This window comes from Hydractinia symbiolongicarpus, chromosome 8, assembly GCF_029227915.1.
Source record: "Hydractinia symbiolongicarpus strain clone_291-10 chromosome 8, HSymV2.1, whole genome shotgun sequence".
NCBI classification, from domain to species: Eukaryota; Metazoa; Cnidaria; class Hydrozoa; order Anthoathecata; family Hydractiniidae; genus Hydractinia; species Hydractinia symbiolongicarpus.
Window position 1 is genome coordinate 10,468,539 of NC_079882.1, and position 18,419 is coordinate 10,486,957.

Sequence of the window (18,419 nt, forward strand, 5' to 3'; positions counted from 1 at the left end):
AATATTTTTAAGATAGTTTACTTTCACTATCGAATTAAAAAAAATCAAAGTTAAGGAATATGCATATGAGCTTTCTCTTGTAAACCTGACTTCTGTCTATTTTTAATTCTGAACGCGTGCACGCATATTCAGCATAAAGAAAAAGTTCGCACTTCTATCATCTTTCTGCATGCTCAGTTCACACATTTTTATAACACCGCCGAAGATTTTTAAAAACAAATATCTCGTTAGTAAATTTTCATTCAGAAACAAAAAAACATAAAAAAAAATTATAAAAGTATTGATAAATTATAAGGGTTTTTCTGAGACTACGCATCAAGTGAGTTTTTTCCTTTACAGTAACCTTAACAACCTACTAATGTTCATTAAATTGTCCATAATTTTAATTAGTTTTTCAGGGTCACAAATTTAAAGCGCTATTTTATTTTAGCATAACGTTCAAGGTAGCTGTCACAATGTGGCTGTAAAGGTAAATACAAAGCAGATGTTTGAAAGTTTTCTTTGAAACTTGCAGACTCAACTTCGCTTTAATTTCCACAAAAACCTTATGAAAGTAATGTCTTATTTGGGCTGAATTTATTAATTCAAGACTGCTGATGAAAATTATGAGGCGTAATGTGCGTTGTTTCCCGGCATTTAAGGACATTAAAATTAAATTTAACATAAAAAGGGTGTGCCTTGATTTTTATCAGAGAAGGCAAAGTGATGTTGTGAGCTGAAAATTTTAATACTTTTAAAGTGAAGAAAATCTAATGAAATACGGCTTTTACAAGCAAATTTAAAGTTAAATTAAATCACTAAGCTTTGGGCTATGTTAGTAAAGTTAGTAAAGTTAAAAACTGTTACCAAAACAACAACAAAAAATTTTTTATAGTTTAATGGCATTTTGGAGAAGTCATACAGCAACTTGCATTTTTTGTTCTATGAACTGAGACAACATAAAGAACAATACTAATGCATCCTTTGCCTATACTAAAATGTCTTGTCAAAATATATATTGAAAACCACCATTATGTGAACAATTATTAAAATGGCAAAGTCACTTTGAATTCTATAAAAATTGTTAAAAGGACAACAATCGTACAGTACAGCGGAAGTGATAATTAATGGAATAGGCAAGACCTAATAAATTTAAATAAATAAACCTTTTTTGTTGAAAAAATAAAATTGATTAACAAGGATGAGTTGTTATTTTTATGAAAATAAATTGAGATAATTTTTTTTGTCATATTTGTGATCAGAATGAGTTTAACGAATATTTACAAATCCACTATAATATTTATGTATGTCTTGCTTTATACATGCCTAGAGTATACTGGGTTCGTAATAATACAAAAAAAACTTTCTCTAGATTTACCTTGCCCATAGTTTTAAATATAATATTTTCTTTTGATGACTTACATGTAACAGGGGGAAAGCATGAATCATATGTTTCCTTGTCCACAGCAGTAGTCGATATACTCTCCATATCTACAAAGCAGTAACATTCCTTGGTATCCTTTTTATATGTTGCTCCATTAACAGTGCCATCCAACTCAAACTGATGCTTACAAGTTCTTGCACAATCTGATCTCTTTACAATATTGGGAAAAAGGACTTTGGTTCCACCAACTCCATTACCCGGCAACCAGTCGCAGTCATAAGTAACCTTGACATCTAAAAAACAAACAGTTATTTAGCATTAAAAATATGATATTCAATTTCTTAGTAAAAACATTTACCTAGGTATAAAAACTTTCCTACCATGGTTTTAAAAGACCATGTTTCAAATAAACGCCTTCTTCCATTAGACACCAACGCTCTAACTTTTAAATGTTTTTTAGAAAATGGCCATTTCAAATACATGTTTATTTGAAACATAGGGCATTTCCACAAATTTTTAAATGTTAATGTTATGAAAGTTTATTATGTCTATCAAAATATTTGAAAAGAATATGGGCAAAGGTGATGCCATTATGTGACAATAATTACACTAATATAGAACATATTTTTAAATGCCTTTTGTTTTCAGATGTATTACGCAAGTAGTAACATGGTACATACAAAAATGTTCCTTTTCAGTATTTGATTTACCTGTAAATATACTACAGAATTTTAAATAAATTTCTTGGTACATCATTAGTAAGGCATAACAGATACTGCATTGGTTATTTTGCTAATAATCATCCTTACCTTTATAGTGCAAGTGTGTGCTCACGTCATAGCATGGTCCAGTCATTTTGTCATGATCAGAACATCCGGTAAACAATTTCCAACCTTTGTTTTCTACATGTTGATCATGTTGTTCAGAGAATGTTATTGTGGCTAAAAGAAAATTTCAAAACATTTATTCTATTCTATATAATTGCAATACAGAGCGTATATAGTATGTGTTGTTGAGAAGAAAAAAACTACTTTGTTTTGTACTTAAAGTTTCATGCCGTTTACCTGACAATCCTCAGCAAAACAAGTGTTTACAATAAAGTTCGTTATAAAATTTGTTGTAGCGAAATTTATAACAAACTTTATTGTAATTTAATTTTAAATTTTATAATACATCTAAAAGAACATAAAGCAGAAAAATGACTTCAGAAGTGCTTTAATGCTAGTTAAAGAACTGTCAAAGAAAAATATCCTGACATGTATGCAAACATTCAGTGATTTATTTTCCTTATATCAGGTGAAAGACAGAGAAACATGAGTTTTACACCGTGCATGCTTGCAGTCAGATTACACGAATTATTGGTTAGTCTAACAAAATCTAATTCAAAGGTAGAAATTAAACTAATGACTAGGGTTTCTGCAATTGCATGAATTACCTACATCTTGTCAAATCAAACTTTAAATAATGACAAGTCCAAATATTATTTTAATACCTGCATTAGAAAGAATATCCCTGTCCATACTCACCATTGAAAAACACTTCTTCAATATCGTGTTTAGATAATGAATGTCTCCATATTTTCAATCCATGCATTTTTAAATTGTAATAAGATACAAAGTACCGATAATATGGTGAACCAATACAGAGAAAGTTTGTTTCAAAAGGAACATCACTAGCATAGTTCTTAATTGCATCAGTTAGAGCTGCCACAGTGGCAACCAAAGTGGTATCTTTATACAACATCATTTCCTTAGATCGAACATTCAATGTTAATGTGAACAAGTTCCATACTTCATAGTCAGCTTCAATATATCCCATATAGGTTTGTTTATTGGTTTGTAGTGAAGCAATTAGTTTTAGTTTTTCACCGTAGGATATGGAAAACTGAAAACCTTTTCCAATTGTTGCATATTGTGTCTTATGCAAGCCACTGGATATAAAAGCAAATTCTGGATATGCTCTTTTGGGAACTAAAACAATAAAAAAGTAAAATTATATTACAGATAGCAGACGCTATCTAATTGCTAGGCAAAATATTTTTACTACTGTTGTCAATTTGAAGATTTTTACTACCTTCACAAACGACACCAATAGGTCCACCTGTATCACAGTTTCTAACATCTATGACACCATTATGGTTGGCTGACCAACAACCACTTGTTTCGGAGACTTTATATACATAGTCATAAGGTGAACCATCTAGGGTAACAAAGTCACGAATCCCAAGCCAAAAATTATGAGGCACCTGCAACTCATCCACACTACGTATTAAAGATGTCATCAATAAAGTTTCAAGTCTATTGTGAAAAACAGGTAAATTATATCCAAGCTTCTGACAGTATGATGCAGCATCTGCAAATTTCATTGACTCTGTGGCAAAATGATATTTTTGTTTTGCAACTAAAAGTAAATAAAAGCAAAAATATATTCATATCAGAGACAATTTAAAAAATATAAGACCAACATAAAAAAAGAACGGAGGTGACAATGACGTTCAAGTGTGTCTAAAATTTTTGTGCCAAATATATCACATTATTAGTTTTTACATTTTACACTCACTACAAATGTACTAAAAAAATCCACAATAGCAGTTTTAGGCAAGAAGAAGTTTGCTTACAATTGTATGAAGTATTGTTTCAAACACATAATGCCCCTTTTAATTAAAAATTTGTTATTTGAAAAAGAAACATATATAATTCGAATCCAACTGCTGAAAATTGAAACTCTTTTCGAATTCAAAGGAGTCAGTGTGCAAAGATTGTCGGAGATGCAAGAAAGAATTATTACAGAAAACTTGACGTGTCGAAAGTTCAAGACAACAAAGCATTTTGGAAAATCGTGAAACCAAATTTTTCTGAGAAAGTAATTAAGGAAAATATAACTTCGTTAGTCAAAGATGATGCTGTTTTACAAAATAAATTTAAAATTGCAAATGTCATAAATGATTTTTTTGTAAATATCACAAAATCAATGGATATAAACAACATCCCTGAAAACAATCCAGGAACAGCGGATGATTGCTCTCCTAGGGAGGTTAATGCAATTATTTTAAGTATCAAAGAACATCCGAGCATGAAAAATATCAAAGCGAAACTCTGCAAAAGTGCTGGCATGGACAAAATGAAATTCTGTCATGTTTCTTTTGAAAAATTAAACCTTTGTATTGGTTCTTCTCAAAGCTCACACAAATGTTTTTGTTAAGCAGTCGAGTCACTGTTCTAATGACTCAGTAGATAGGTGCATCTTTCCTGAGTCTTTGAAATTTGGGGATGTGTCTCCAATCTACAAAGCAAAGTCTAGGGTCTGCAAAGAAAATTATTAGCCAGTTAGTAAACTGCCAAACAAGGCTAAGGTTTTTAAATAAATTTTATTTGAAGAGATTAGTGAGTTCATGGAGGGGAAAATGTCCCCTATTTTGTCTGGTTTCAGGAAAGGATACAGTAGCCAACATGTTCTTTTAAATCTAATGTGCTTTCTTTAAGAAAAATTAGATTCCAAAAAGTGTGTTGCTGTCTTGCTCATGGATTTAAGCAAGGCTTTTGACTGTATTAGCCACAAACTGCTTATTGCTAAGCTTCATGCTTTTGGATTTTCTTCTAGTGCATTATCCTTTATTTGGAAGCAGCGCTTTCAGAGTTAGGTGTTAATGGGGTTTTTGGTAGAACATTTTCTGGTGTACTCTGGGGTCAATTTTGGGTCAGTAACTGTTAAACATATTTTCAAATGATTTTCTTTTTCAATATGAAGTTTGCCCTGCTCTGATATTCTAGTGCGTAACTATGCTGATGATAATACTTTTTGTGCATCAGCTGAAACTTTTAATGAAGTAAAATATATGTTAGAACAACTTTTTAGGTCAGTAGCTTTATGGTTTTCCGATAATGGCTTGCAATTAAACACAAGCAAATGCGATTTTATGATATTCAGAAAACCAGAAAGTCCATAAATCCGGCATTTGAATTCAAATGGGGCAATTTTATCTACATTCAAATGTGTAAAGCTTCTTGGTATTAAATTTGAAAATCAGCTTACTTTTGCAGATCATATTAACACACTGTGCAAAAGAGCTAGCTGCAAATCTAATGCCCTGAAAAGAATTTCCTAGATTGTTGATAATAAACAGAAAAGTTTATTATATGCAACATTTATAGCATCCGAGTTCAATTATTGTCCTTTAGTCTGGGGATTTAATAGCAGGAAATCTATTTCAAAGGCGGATAGAGTTTTAAAAAGGGCAAGGTCTCAGTCCAAAGTGGAATCCACTCCTTCTATAAAAAGAATTCATATGCAACATTGTAGACAATTACTGAAAGAGGTCTACAAGACGAAATAGAAAATGAATCCTTCCTGCATAGAATGTGTGTTTCAGTTTAGAAATGATACTTGGTATATTTTAAGGTCATCAAATGCTTTAGTTAGATCTAGCATAAAATCTTAAAAATATGGGCTGCAAACATTTGGATATATAGCCTCTCACGGAATTCTCTACCAGATGATATGAAATCTGCAGTCTTTTGTTAACTTCTGTAGAGTTATAGGCGAATTTTTTTTTCCAATGCAAATGTCGGATCTGTGCAGAACACAAATTTAATTCGGGATTTATTTAATTTTTGGTTTAAACAGTCCATTTTAATTAGACTTAATAGATTAACCACCTTCTCCAGTATAGTCTTTCATGTTTTCGGCCAAATTAAGCTTCCTGATTAACTCTACTAGAGTAATGGTATTTTATTATTATATTTTATTAGTATATTATAAATATTTTGTACATTATTGACTATAGATAAAGGAATCTATCCATCCGTCTATATTTATCTACATGCACAAGTGATATAAAAATTATGCAGAATCAGCACTATTTTCGAGCTAAAGACCACAGTAAAAGAGTGAATTTCTCCTTGAAGGAAAAGAAGATCCCAGTTATAGGGTCGTCAGCAAAAAATAAGAGGCCTGGGACGAGCGAATGAGTGACATTTTGGCAAAAACATTTATGTTAGTCAATTCACCTATATTATTATCTATGCAATAACGAAGTTTGAATGTCAAAAGGTTGGTATTACTTAAATATGACGTCATAATTTATGCAACATAATTAAAATCAGAATTCTTTAAATGTTAATATCTTGAGAACAAAAAGAGTTTTTTCAAAAAATTTAAAAAGACATGTTAACCAACTTTTTAAGCTCTATAATAGTCCAACATCATTTTTTATACCTCGAGTTCCCTTTAACATCCTTAAACATAATTATGTAAATCAGAAATTTGATCCCTGCAAACTTACCCCTGCTTTTTCTGCAGTGATAATGTAACTTATGTAAATGTGAAAATAAAAAATAATTAGCAAATTACTACTGATTATTCAAAGATATAAGAAAATAAAATAAGCAGTTTTGTTGAAAACATTGTTCATTTTACTTAAACGAAATGCTAACCCCTTATACTGTTAAGCCCTAGTTATACCTTTATCATGTTTCTCAAAGTATACAAATCTGAGATATAAATTTTCAGGCTGTTTATATACCTATACTTAACATAATAAAAAGCTAACACTCTTTATTGTTACTTAATGTTGTACCTGCCACCTTCTATTATGTTTATTGCTGGTAATTTCTAATTATGGAAAAAAATACCTGGAATTTACAGACATTTTTATGCTTTCCTCCACATAGCTAATAGTATTACAGTGGACGCTCTATAACTTTTTATATGGGAAGTTGTTTTATTTCGGGTGTTTTTTATATATTGGCTATTTAGCTTTGATCTATGTTACTACAATCCATTGTGTAATTTGTATTTAAAAGAAACAGAGACCATGCTTGTGAAGTTTCAAAACAGATATACAGCCCTGTGATTCAAAAATACCGAAAGTCGGCACAATAGCATTTGGCGGCCAAAGATCGGCTAAATTTTGCAGGCCTACAATGATAATAAGGTTGGCAAAACTGATTTAAAGGCACTTCACAGTTCAACACGCTATATTCTTCCTTACTTTGGGGATTTCAGTTACAAAATTTATTGTAACTAATATCCTTTGTAGACTCGTTATTCTTCCTATTCATTGACGACTTTGATTTTGTTTTCCTTAGAGCGGCAAAATCTATTTTTCAAGGTTCAAAATAATAAAGTGCGGATTCTTTGTAAGATTGAAATAGAGTGAAGTGGATTTTCTTTGTCTACAAGAAACGATGTACTAAAAACTTAAAGGTAATTTTTTTTCCCTTTTCTCAGGTCAGTTCTGCTGATTTTTTAAAAAGTTTTCTTGGCATGCCTATCTTGGTACAGATATAGGGCGGCATAAAAAGCTGTCACAGGGCAGTACAATGGATCTGATATTTTAATCAATCATGTGAGGTCCTTACACAAGTCATAATATCAAAACGGATAAATAATGCATTCGATAAACAAAGTGCAATGCAATTGAGACATTTAACCTCATCTATAGTATCAAAACAGAGATAAACAGTGTTAACAAACAATACATGTATCATTTAATTCGCATTGGAATCATCTAAGACACCTGACAAAATAACGTTTTTATGTAGTTCTAATTTAGTGGGTGCTGAAGTTATGACAGTTTGAGTAATACAGAGTCACTTATAAGAATAGGAAATTTTCACAGTGCAAGAGGAACCGCTAGAGTTGAAATTATATTTGTTTTAAATTACTATGATGATGACCTATCTATATAAAAGAATTCTTTTTTGACCTATTCCTTTCACTTGGATTGACTTAAAAAATCGTAAAAAAAATTGAAACATTTTTTGGTTAACCGTCTTTTGCACTATTTACCTGCACAAAAAATGCAGTTTGACTCATTTTGGTCTGAGGTGTGCCCTAGATCTCAGGTATATACAGTTAAATACATAGGACACTGAAATGATCCTAATTTACTGTATTGGTAAAAAGCGGTAACAATAGTAAAGTATTGCATCCAAATACAAAAAACTCTACATCAAATATTCTTCATTTCAAGGAAAGTAAAAAAACTATTTTTAATGAATCAATATATAACAACTTCTTTGTGGAATACAAAAAATTATTAATACAATATTATTAACACTTCAGATATGGTGGGGCATTATAGTACACTTAATTTAACATATGGTGGGGCATTATAGTACACTTAATTTAACAATGTGTTGAGTCCAACCTGAGATGTCTAAATAAATTTTGTTTATCCCTAAAGCTGTTTTCCATTTAAGTAATTTAAGGGGGTGTAATTTACAAAAAGCAACATGGCAGTGGTTAATGAGTTGTTTTTACTGAAAAGAAAATACTTTTGGTAATGATCCCTTATAAAAACTTGAATAAAGAATAGATAGATGTTTGCATCTTGAATAATGAGTTGCTAACGTAAAATTAATTTTAATGCTTAAAAAAAGTACTTTAAACCATCACAAAGGTAAAAAAAAATTGTTTTAAAAACTTCTTGAATCCTATGTACTACCACTTTCACATTAGATTTGCCACTGCTGTAACTTAAATCTTCTCCCTATCTTTAATTTACAATTACAATTACAATTACAACTAGTCTTTGTTACACTTGCTCAACCATTTTTAAGTTCAAAACAAAACTGAAGTGTCACACATCACCCGCTTTAAAAAAAATTAAAAAAAGTTCACAACTTACATTCGATGTTGTAAACAGATTCATTTCTGGGAACATCATATGTAAAATTAAACTCGGAACAAGACGCTTCATTATCAATCAGGTCAACACTCTTGCCATGTATTGGACGTCCTCCCTCAGGATACAAACATTTGTTATTTTGATGTTTAATTATTCCATTTATGTGAACTGAAAATGATTCTGTGCAAAACTGATTAAGAACAAACTTATCCACAGACCATGTTAAACAATGTCCAGTATTCACATGCACTAAATAGCCCCTTGTTGTGAAGTAAAACATGTCTTTACAGGATCTATCAAACTTCAGCTCTTCAGAAATAATTGATAGACATGAGCAAAATTTCGATGAACATTTTTCAACAATGTATATACCTGGCATTTTCTTTCCTAAAAACAATGAAACATAAGCAAAAGACAATGGAAATAGAGCTTATGAAAATAACAACTAAATATATCACACAGATTATTAACTGATAGTTATTTTCAACCAGTTTTAGAGGAAATCTGCAGTGCTGTATGGCCAAAAACCTTTATGACAAACTTTGGACAGCATGATATAACTTTAAACCTCATAGCAACCATAATGGTAGCTATAAATGTAAATTGTTATAACGTAACTACATACATACAGACTTAAAAATCAAGTTGCAGTAAATCTAAAATCTTGAAACACTCTGCCAGAAAAACAGCAAACGTTGATAATTCAAATCATTGTTCGATTCTTGACAAAGAATAAACTTTGATTTAAACAATGTCCTAAAAAAATCTATATTTTGTTTTTCTAATGTTTTGTTTTCTCTTTGCATTTGCATATGTATTTGAAAAATCCAAACAATAAAATTTAAATCAAACCTTTTCTATTTTTACAACCTTGCCGCAAGTAAATCTTTAAAAAATAACCCTGGTTACAAACTGAAACAAAATAGCTATCAGTTAATAAATACAATATTAATTATTTATCTACGTCTTCCAAAAAATATTACCCTTAGTCAGTATATCAACATTTGGTACTATTTATTTGTATAAATAGACATAACAGTTTATATTGTATTAATATACCTTAATTCATGATATTTTAGTATAATTTTAAATTTTGTCAAAGGCGAAAAAATGACAAAGTAAGGAGGACAGACGAATGATGACATTTGAAAAATTATAATAATGATTGATTTGGTGAGGCAAAAAAGTACTGTGAAAACTTAATTTGGCTGTTTCATACTATCGAATATTTACACACCTTTAAAAAATAAAGGAAAACAGTACGCTCGGATGCAAAAAGGGAAGAGAGACAATGTCCAATTTGATATTTTGAATTTCACAGTCATACACATTTGTAAGGACTTTTTTTAAGTTGTGTAATTTTGAGATGGTTGTGTAGATGAGAATAGTCATAGAGTATATATCGAATGATTTTAGACAACTATTGAAACAATGATATCAAACGTAGTATTCTGCTTAGGAATTTAGGTAACATTTTTGGTCGAAGAATATGACATGCATGCAACAGATCAATCACACTTGCTAACAATGGTATGGTTTACTGAATCTTTGGTTTTCAATTCAAACAATATAAAAGAACACAAGAAAGGTTAGCTTCCTTAATGTTCCGGAAGAGATTGGTAATTCAGACTGAGATAGATATTTCACCTCAAAAATGAAAAAAAAATGTCTGACCAAGAAAAGTATATGATAACAGGCAAGCTGGTAATCTCCCAATGGGTTTTCACAATTTCATTGCATTGTTGCTCTTGTTAGGACCTTAAACTTGCTGATGAACAGATAAAAATGCCGAAGGGTAATTATGTTACCAACAATGACAAAGAGTAAAATCTCCAAAAAGTTAACAAGGACTATAAATGATGTGTAAAATAAGATAATGTACAATATGTGTACACCAATTTTTGCACAAGTGCGCAAGGAATTAGATTTTTTGTGAAACAAATTGTTTGTTTCTCAACTTTGCTTGAATTAAGGCACTCACATATATACACAAAAAAGTTATTTGGTATAGTATGCTACCTTACCCCATCCAAGCACATCAACACAAACTTGACCATCATTATCAGCATTTCCGGATGAGTAAAGATCTTCACTGTTCCATATGTGTATATTCTCATTTTCTTGAAAGTATGTTGGTTTACTCTGCATAATGATTTCTGATGAATTTTTACTGTAGCCAGTTAGGGTAAAGGCCTTACTGCTAGTGAGAAATTCATTGTTAAATGGCAGCAGTGGTCCCAAAATAGTATTATTTTCTGTTGTGATATAAGTGGTTATTTCATTAGGGTAACTGTTACATCCAAAATTGCTATATGGTGCAGCTAGTGAGCATCTTATTTGTCCACTTTTATGTACCAGTTTAAATGCAGTTATTTGATAAAATGTTTGCGTGGAAAATACTCCTGAACTACCACCAAAACAAATAGGCTCACTATTCAATTTCAGCCATGAATCCTCCAGAGAAACTAAAAATGATACAACATGACAGAAATTAGTTAAAAAATCAACTAAAAAAACTACAAAATATTACTAAAGAAATTGCCACCGACCTGGAAACCTTTCACATGTTATAATGTCCACACGCAAGCCTGTTTTAACTTTACAATTTTGTTTCATCATTATCTTTATTGTGTGTGCTACAACTGTATGGGGCAGTGCCAAATGTTCGATTGCATTTTGACTTCCTTTGGTTCTAACAAATGACTAAAAATACAAAAGTTAGCAATGACATTCAAAAATAGTTACAAAAAAATGACTTCAAAAAATAATTTTTGAATCTTAGTTTATTTTATTTAATCTGGTCATGTCATTTTTTTTTTTATCAGTGGTAGTCAACCAATCCCTACCCTAAATCGATTTTCATTAACAGAAGGTGTTGGTGTTAAAAGACCTACTCTATTAAAAAAACCTCACAAACAAGTATACCTTCTTTTCTTGTGTATTATTATTTTCTATTTTCTTTTTTTTTCGTTTATACTTACAATGCTGAAATAATGACACTTAGTGACATGTTCATGTTGAAAAGCCCTTCTTATCTAAATCTAGTCCGCTGTCAAGACTTAATCCATTAATATTTTGTTTACAAAAACTGTTACAGGCAAGTAACTATAAATAAAAAGTTGGTCTTTCGCAAAATCATTCCTAAGACAGGAGTTTTTATGGTATCACAAGCTTTTTTTATTATTTCAAATATGAAATTACTCTTTTGCATCAATACTTTTTCTAAAATTTAAAGAAAATATGCAGTTTTGTTACTACCAAGAATTATTTGATAGTTCTTTAAATGCCAGCTGTTTATTTACGTCATGCTAATTGTGACTAAAATTGTAAAACTTTTTACGTTTGTGAGTTACTTATAAATTTAAAATTGATGTCAACTTAAAAATTCATTTGTGAAATTATATTGCGGCATGTAAAACAGAGCTGAAAATAATTGACATCAGTGTTATTGCAAGTAAATACAGCTCATTGAGCTATTTAATGACTTAAAAAACATTATTTCGTTTTCTTGTCCATTTTTATTATAATCAGTGAAAATGCACTGCGTTTTAGGAATGCAGAGGTCATAATATAAGATCATTTAGAATATGATGTACCTTTCACTACAAATTGTAATGTTCATAATGTGCAGAAATTTTATCATTGCAATAAAATGATACAATGTGTGTCAGAAGAACAATGCAAAATATTAATATCATTTATAATTAAAGGTTTATCATTTCTTGAACATAATAGTTTAGTATGTATATTTCTGGAAATCTTGCTCCCATCATTGAGCAAATTGCAGAAGATCAAAGCTAAAGCAGATCAAAACTCATAAGAATTAACCAGACTTTAACAAGCTGTTAAATACGGTTAATTACAGTAAGTCTAGATTTGGACTAAATGAATGGTGTTTTTGTAACTTGACTAAATAAACCAATTCTTGAGCAGTTCTTTGCAAGCTTGCAAACGTGTACATCATTACTTGAATACAAAATGGGTAGATCATTGTCTCTAAAGCAAGCGAAGCAGTAGAAAAAGGGATGAAGAAGATCAAAACAATAATCAATGGACTGGAACTATCCATTGCAAGGCAAATGACCACCAAGTTTGTCGGACATACTAGGAGAAATATGCATTGTTCAAGTGTTCAAAATACAAGGAAATGGATGCAAGCACCCAATTTCAGACTGCCAAGAAAGTTAAAACGTGCAACAACTGTTCAAAACAAGACCATTTAATCTCAAATTGCATATCAGAAAACAACTGTCTAGAATTCGGTTGTTCTAAATAAAAATGCTACATAAATACTTTGTTGCTGAAAAGAAAGATCAGCCAACCTTTCAAGAGGAAACCCAGATTTCTGGTCTCTCAAAAGAAACAGTTTTTCTTGATAAAACACCTGTCAAGGTGATTGGTTTGAAATTAACATGAACAACAATGTTCGCTTTTCTTAATTATTCCAGTCAAGTTATCCCTCCTAGTCTTATTGTTGCTGAAAAATTGAAATTGAAGATGAAAGACAAAAAAATATTAATCAGTGCAATATATTATAATAGTAATGAGATAAAAGTAAAGGAGACATCGTTGAATGCGAAATCTTTGCTAGAGGATTTAAAAGTACACATAAATCAATCTACATCGTTCCAATAACATACTTTTACATGCCTGGGCAAATATATGGAGCTAAACACATTTTAGCTCGTGTTAATTGCAGTTCCCAATACTTGATAGTTGCTATGCAGATGCATCATTAACGGTAAACAAGTTTGTCTTGCTCACCCAAGGCATCTTTGTCTCAATTAACCAAATCAAAGCTATGTGTCATAACTTGAAGCAACTTTCTTGTTGTTGATACTTTAGAGTAGGGGACTAAAGGTTTGAGTATAGTCTGGCCATATTAGGTGGTTCTAAGTTAGCCAATCAACAATCTAGGGGCCAGGAGAGAGTTACTCTGATTTAGTTTCTCACCAGTAGTAGCTGAAATAACTTTTCCACCCAACCCACCCATATATTTGGTTAATTTTATTTTATTTTTCTCTTTATGTGACACATCTGCATCATCGCCACACTATGTTGGAACAATAACGAATTATCTACAATCAAACTGGTTCATCGAGGCTACATAACTTCGTCGAGCGTAAAGAGATGTCCAATTGCTTTAGCTACACGGTTTCCTTGAATTGGCACAGTTTGGCTTAGTATGACCAACAAGGTTTTAGTCCAGTGGTGGAAGCAATTGGCAACTTTACTCAATCATGTCAATGTGTTAAATATAACTGGTGAGGGTGCTCGGCTGCCCTGGGCAGCCACAAAGTGTAGAGATGTGCGTGTACCCCTGGAAGAGTATGGTGCATTAAGTACAGGAGATAAACGACGGTGCCCCACGCGAGCAGGACAGATGACTGGGGAAATAACAGCTGGGGGATGTGGCGCTGACAATCAGAGGTGGGGCACCAAGAGGTTAATAACAGGTGTATGAAATGCATAAGTAGCTAGAGCTCATAGAGAGTAGGTTCTTGTGAGGTATGATAAAGGAAATGGAAACAGAAAAGAAGAGGAGCTCCAGATGTGATTAAGAGATTAGTTAAGCCAGAAAACACTACTAGGAGAAGAGCTCCGGATGTAGTGGAGAAGAGCAAATTGATTGGGAACACGCACGTGAGCTTGAGACAATATCTTCTCTCCAGCCTAGCATCCTCCAGTTCATTCTTACAAAATTGAAATAAATTTTCTACTCTAAGTTTGTATTTTTATTGGGAACTACAGCAATTAATCTGGGGATATCTCTCATTTTGAGCACATCATCAAAATTAAACTTTACAACATGCAAAGCTGTTAAATTGGTATCTTGATTGATGCAAATGTTTCAGCCATACACATACCACTCCATGTGATAACTGGAAGCGAATCAAAGTGATCAGCCATAACAACGATGTGAGAGACAATTTTGAGAAGTTTTTAATTGGTTTTACGTGGATGATCTACTAAAATAAGGTAGATGTGGATGGTGGAAAAAGTCTTTGATTAAATTTAAGAAGCTTGCAGGAATCAGGCTGACAAAGTTTGTCAGTAACAGTAACAGTAAATGTATAAATGGACGAATTGCTATCACGAGTAAATGATGTAAAAGTCAATACTGGCAAGACTTTAGAAGCACTTGGAGTAAAGTGGGATATCAAATCGAATCATTCACCTTTACACTAAGTATTTATAGTGACATGATAACATAACAGCAGCACTTAAGATTACTCTCATAATCTTAAGTGCTGCCGTTATGATATTTGACCCATTGATGTTCATACCGCCTTACATTTCCAAAGAGAATATGATTCTACTAGATTTATGGCATGAAAACATAGATTGAGACGAGGAAGTTAACAACATTATACTAATTGCATGGAAGCAATGGCAATATGTTCTGCAATCAAACGTGCTATGAAACCAATTTTTAAAAGAAATTGCAGTTGCACCTGTTTGGAGACGCATCAGAAAAGGCCTATGGCACAGTTGCCTAGACATCTAAAAAAATGAAAAATGACTGATGTCACAGACCTACACGTTGCTCTCATAAAATTGCATGGTTAAATTGAACAGGTGTTACTGTGTAAAGGCCAGGCCTTTTTTACAGTATGTTTTAGTAAATCCATTGCATAACTTTATTGAAAATAGAAGATGTAAACAATTTCACATGGGTATCCATAGCTCAACACTGTGTTATATACCACCTGTGCAGGAATCAGCAGGTTGATGACATTATGCAAAACCATTTAAACCTAAAAATTCTTTTGGTTAGTTGAAAGCAAATGATCCTATACATTATTTTGGATCAGTGTTTCAACTATAAAATAAGAGAAATGACCAAAAATATTTCTTCGACAAATTTTATTTAATATAGGCCATGGTTTTATTTAAAGTGATGGTATAACTTTGTATTTTGTAGACATTTATACAGGTTTATCCGTGTAATTTTTACAATACCAAAACTTCTATTTTATGTCAATACTTAAGGATACAGTATAACTTTTGAACATGATTTTATAAATCGCAAAAGTAAATCAAAGTTTATTTATTCATACAACAGTAAAACGCATGATTTATTTTTCTTTTTTTTAAAAATGCTACTAATATGTAATTTAAAATTTTGCCGTCGGAATGTAGTATCTAGAAAAAAATTCATTTTTTTGCAAAAACTAAAATCATTTTTAGATAAAAATGTTGGTTTTTGCCTAATATCACTCTCCCTTTCACAGGTTCTGTAGTTTTGTAAAAGAGATTTTTCTATCCTTGAATGATCTTACCAATGGTGGAAAAAAATAAAGTAAACTTGGACTTACATTTTCAACTTTTCGGAATATTTTTTGATCGCCATTACGGTAGAATAATGAAAAAGAACAAAAGAAATTTTGTCTGGTATCCTTCTTTGATGCTGCAACTTTAAGCATTGTGATTTCATATGATTGCAACAAATCAATGATAAGGTAATCATCTTCTAAATTATTTATCCATCCAACTTGCCCAAATCGTGCATCAGAAGCACAGAATGTGGTACAGTTGTCTTTTTGGGTAAAACTTTCTGGGGGTAAATTTGAGACAATGCCATCTCTGAAGGAATCACAAGCTAGGTTAAATTAAAAACAAAAATTATCTTAGAACAAACTATTTAAATTGATTGGCAAAAGCACAACCAAAAGAGAAAAAAAAAAAATATAAGGACCGGAAAAAACAACCTATTTACATTTTAATTACAACTAAAAGCTATCAAAAACAGGGTTTTTTTACTATTATTCTTTACATGCTGAATTTCCTGAATATGCCTCGTTTCTACCTAATATTGTTTTTATGCCTTTTTTTAAAATTGCAACCCTTTCAGTTATGCAATTTATTAACTAAATACAAAGAAACAGTCTACATAATGTATGAAGTCTTTAATTAAGGATTTTCTCTTATGAAAGCAAATGTTTTTACTACCCTATCTTTAAATCTTTTTTTTTTTTTTAAATTCCCAATGTCATGTAAAGCTGGCATGTTTCAAGCATATGGTTAATTTAAGAAATATAATTGACTAATTTTCTCTTAGCTCTATCCCAATTCACAAAACCTGTTTTGATTAAGTGATTTTTAGTGGCATACTTAACTAATAGGCATTTTGGGTGGCTTAAAAAGGGTATCTTGGCTAAGCAATTTTTTTCAAATATTACTTATTTTAGGCCATCTGAGGATTTAGCTACATATTTAATAAATCATCAATTGTCAATTAAAACATGTCTTTAATTCTTTAAAGAGCTCTTCCCAACATAGTTATCTATCTAAAGTGATTTTACTATTTGCAAATAATTAAAAGCATAATATATTTTACGAAAAAAAAATGCAGAGGCGACATACCTGAATGTTCAAGTATAGTTAATTTTCCTTCAGTGCCTTTCTTTCTTTCTTCATTCTTTATATAAGGCGGTGCTTTTATAACAAATGAAAGTGACATGCCATATGACCAAACTGGGGAGTTCACAATAACATTAATTGCTTGATCTGGTATTATAATAAATCTGTCATAATTAACTATTGCAGTAAAGGTAACAATTGGCTGAATATGCGTTGTTTCATACTGACATGATGAGACAAATGCTTCTGGCATATTAATGTAAACAAAAACTGTAACTGAAGTCATTATGCTTTTTCCAATGTATATAGTACAATCTTTTAGTCTGGAGTACCTAGCCACGTCAAAGTTTTTGATATACATAACCGCTGGTAAGTTCATATTAAAGGATACATTGGCTGCTGACGAGCATATTCCATTGAGTTGAAACATTAAAGCTGGGTCAACTTCAAAAATCGTTTTCTTATAATTTACTATCTTCGAAACTATAAAAGTAAGATAATTTGTAATTGAGCCTACCTAAACCCTAACATAACATGACAATTCCAAAACAAAAATGTTTTTAGATAGTTTTTCTACATTTAAAAGTTTTTTTATGTAAAGGGCTGTGTTTACTATCTTATCAGTGATATTGTCACATTGGCTTGGATAAGATTCTCTCATGGTAAAAAATAATCATTTTCTCTTTGTAGTGCAGGGTCCGAGTTTAGTTGTCATAAAAGTTAACAATGAGTTTACAATGGAGAAAACAGTTGAATTAGGTATCCACTTTATCCATCATTTAACATCAGAAACTTTCGAATATTAATGACCTTATGCATTATTAGAACATGTCAGAAAACCTACATTGAAACATTAAAACCATTTAAATGTAAATTGTTTGGTTGCATAAACTTTTCCAGTTAACTAAATTGGTTGCTGAGAAGTAAGGTACCATCCAAAAGTTTTAACAAAATAAAAAAATAACATGATAAAACTACAAATGTTGCCTAAAATCTGAAACAATGCTGATTCATTTGGTACAAAAATGGCCTTTACGGATTCAATGTGCTTTTTGACAGAAT

General features: G+C 31.3%; 1 protein-coding gene across 3 annotated transcripts in view; it reads right to left on the bottom strand.

Annotated features, from left to right (window-relative positions):
• LOC130655710 (uncharacterized) overlaps positions 1-18,419 on the bottom strand; it is a 74,682-nt gene that overhangs the window by 29,586 nt on the left and 26,677 nt on the right. For all 3 annotated transcript variants that reach the window (XM_057458491.1, XM_057458490.1, XM_057458492.1), the window contains exons 8-16: positions 17,361-17,840; positions 16,313-16,596; positions 11,543-11,696; positions 11,018-11,458; positions 8,994-9,380; positions 3,437-3,763; positions 2,890-3,333; positions 2,173-2,304; positions 1,402-1,656 (exon numbers count right to left, since the gene is read on the bottom strand). In XM_057458491.1, coding sequence (XP_057314474.1) covers positions 1,402-1,656; positions 2,173-2,304; positions 2,890-3,333; positions 3,437-3,763; positions 8,994-9,380; positions 11,018-11,458; positions 11,543-11,696; positions 16,313-16,596; positions 17,361-17,840 — 2,904 coding nt within the window. The remainder of the gene's footprint in view (positions 1-1,401; positions 1,657-2,172; positions 2,305-2,889; positions 3,334-3,436; positions 3,764-8,993; positions 9,381-11,017; positions 11,459-11,542; positions 11,697-16,312; positions 16,597-17,360; positions 17,841-18,419) is intronic.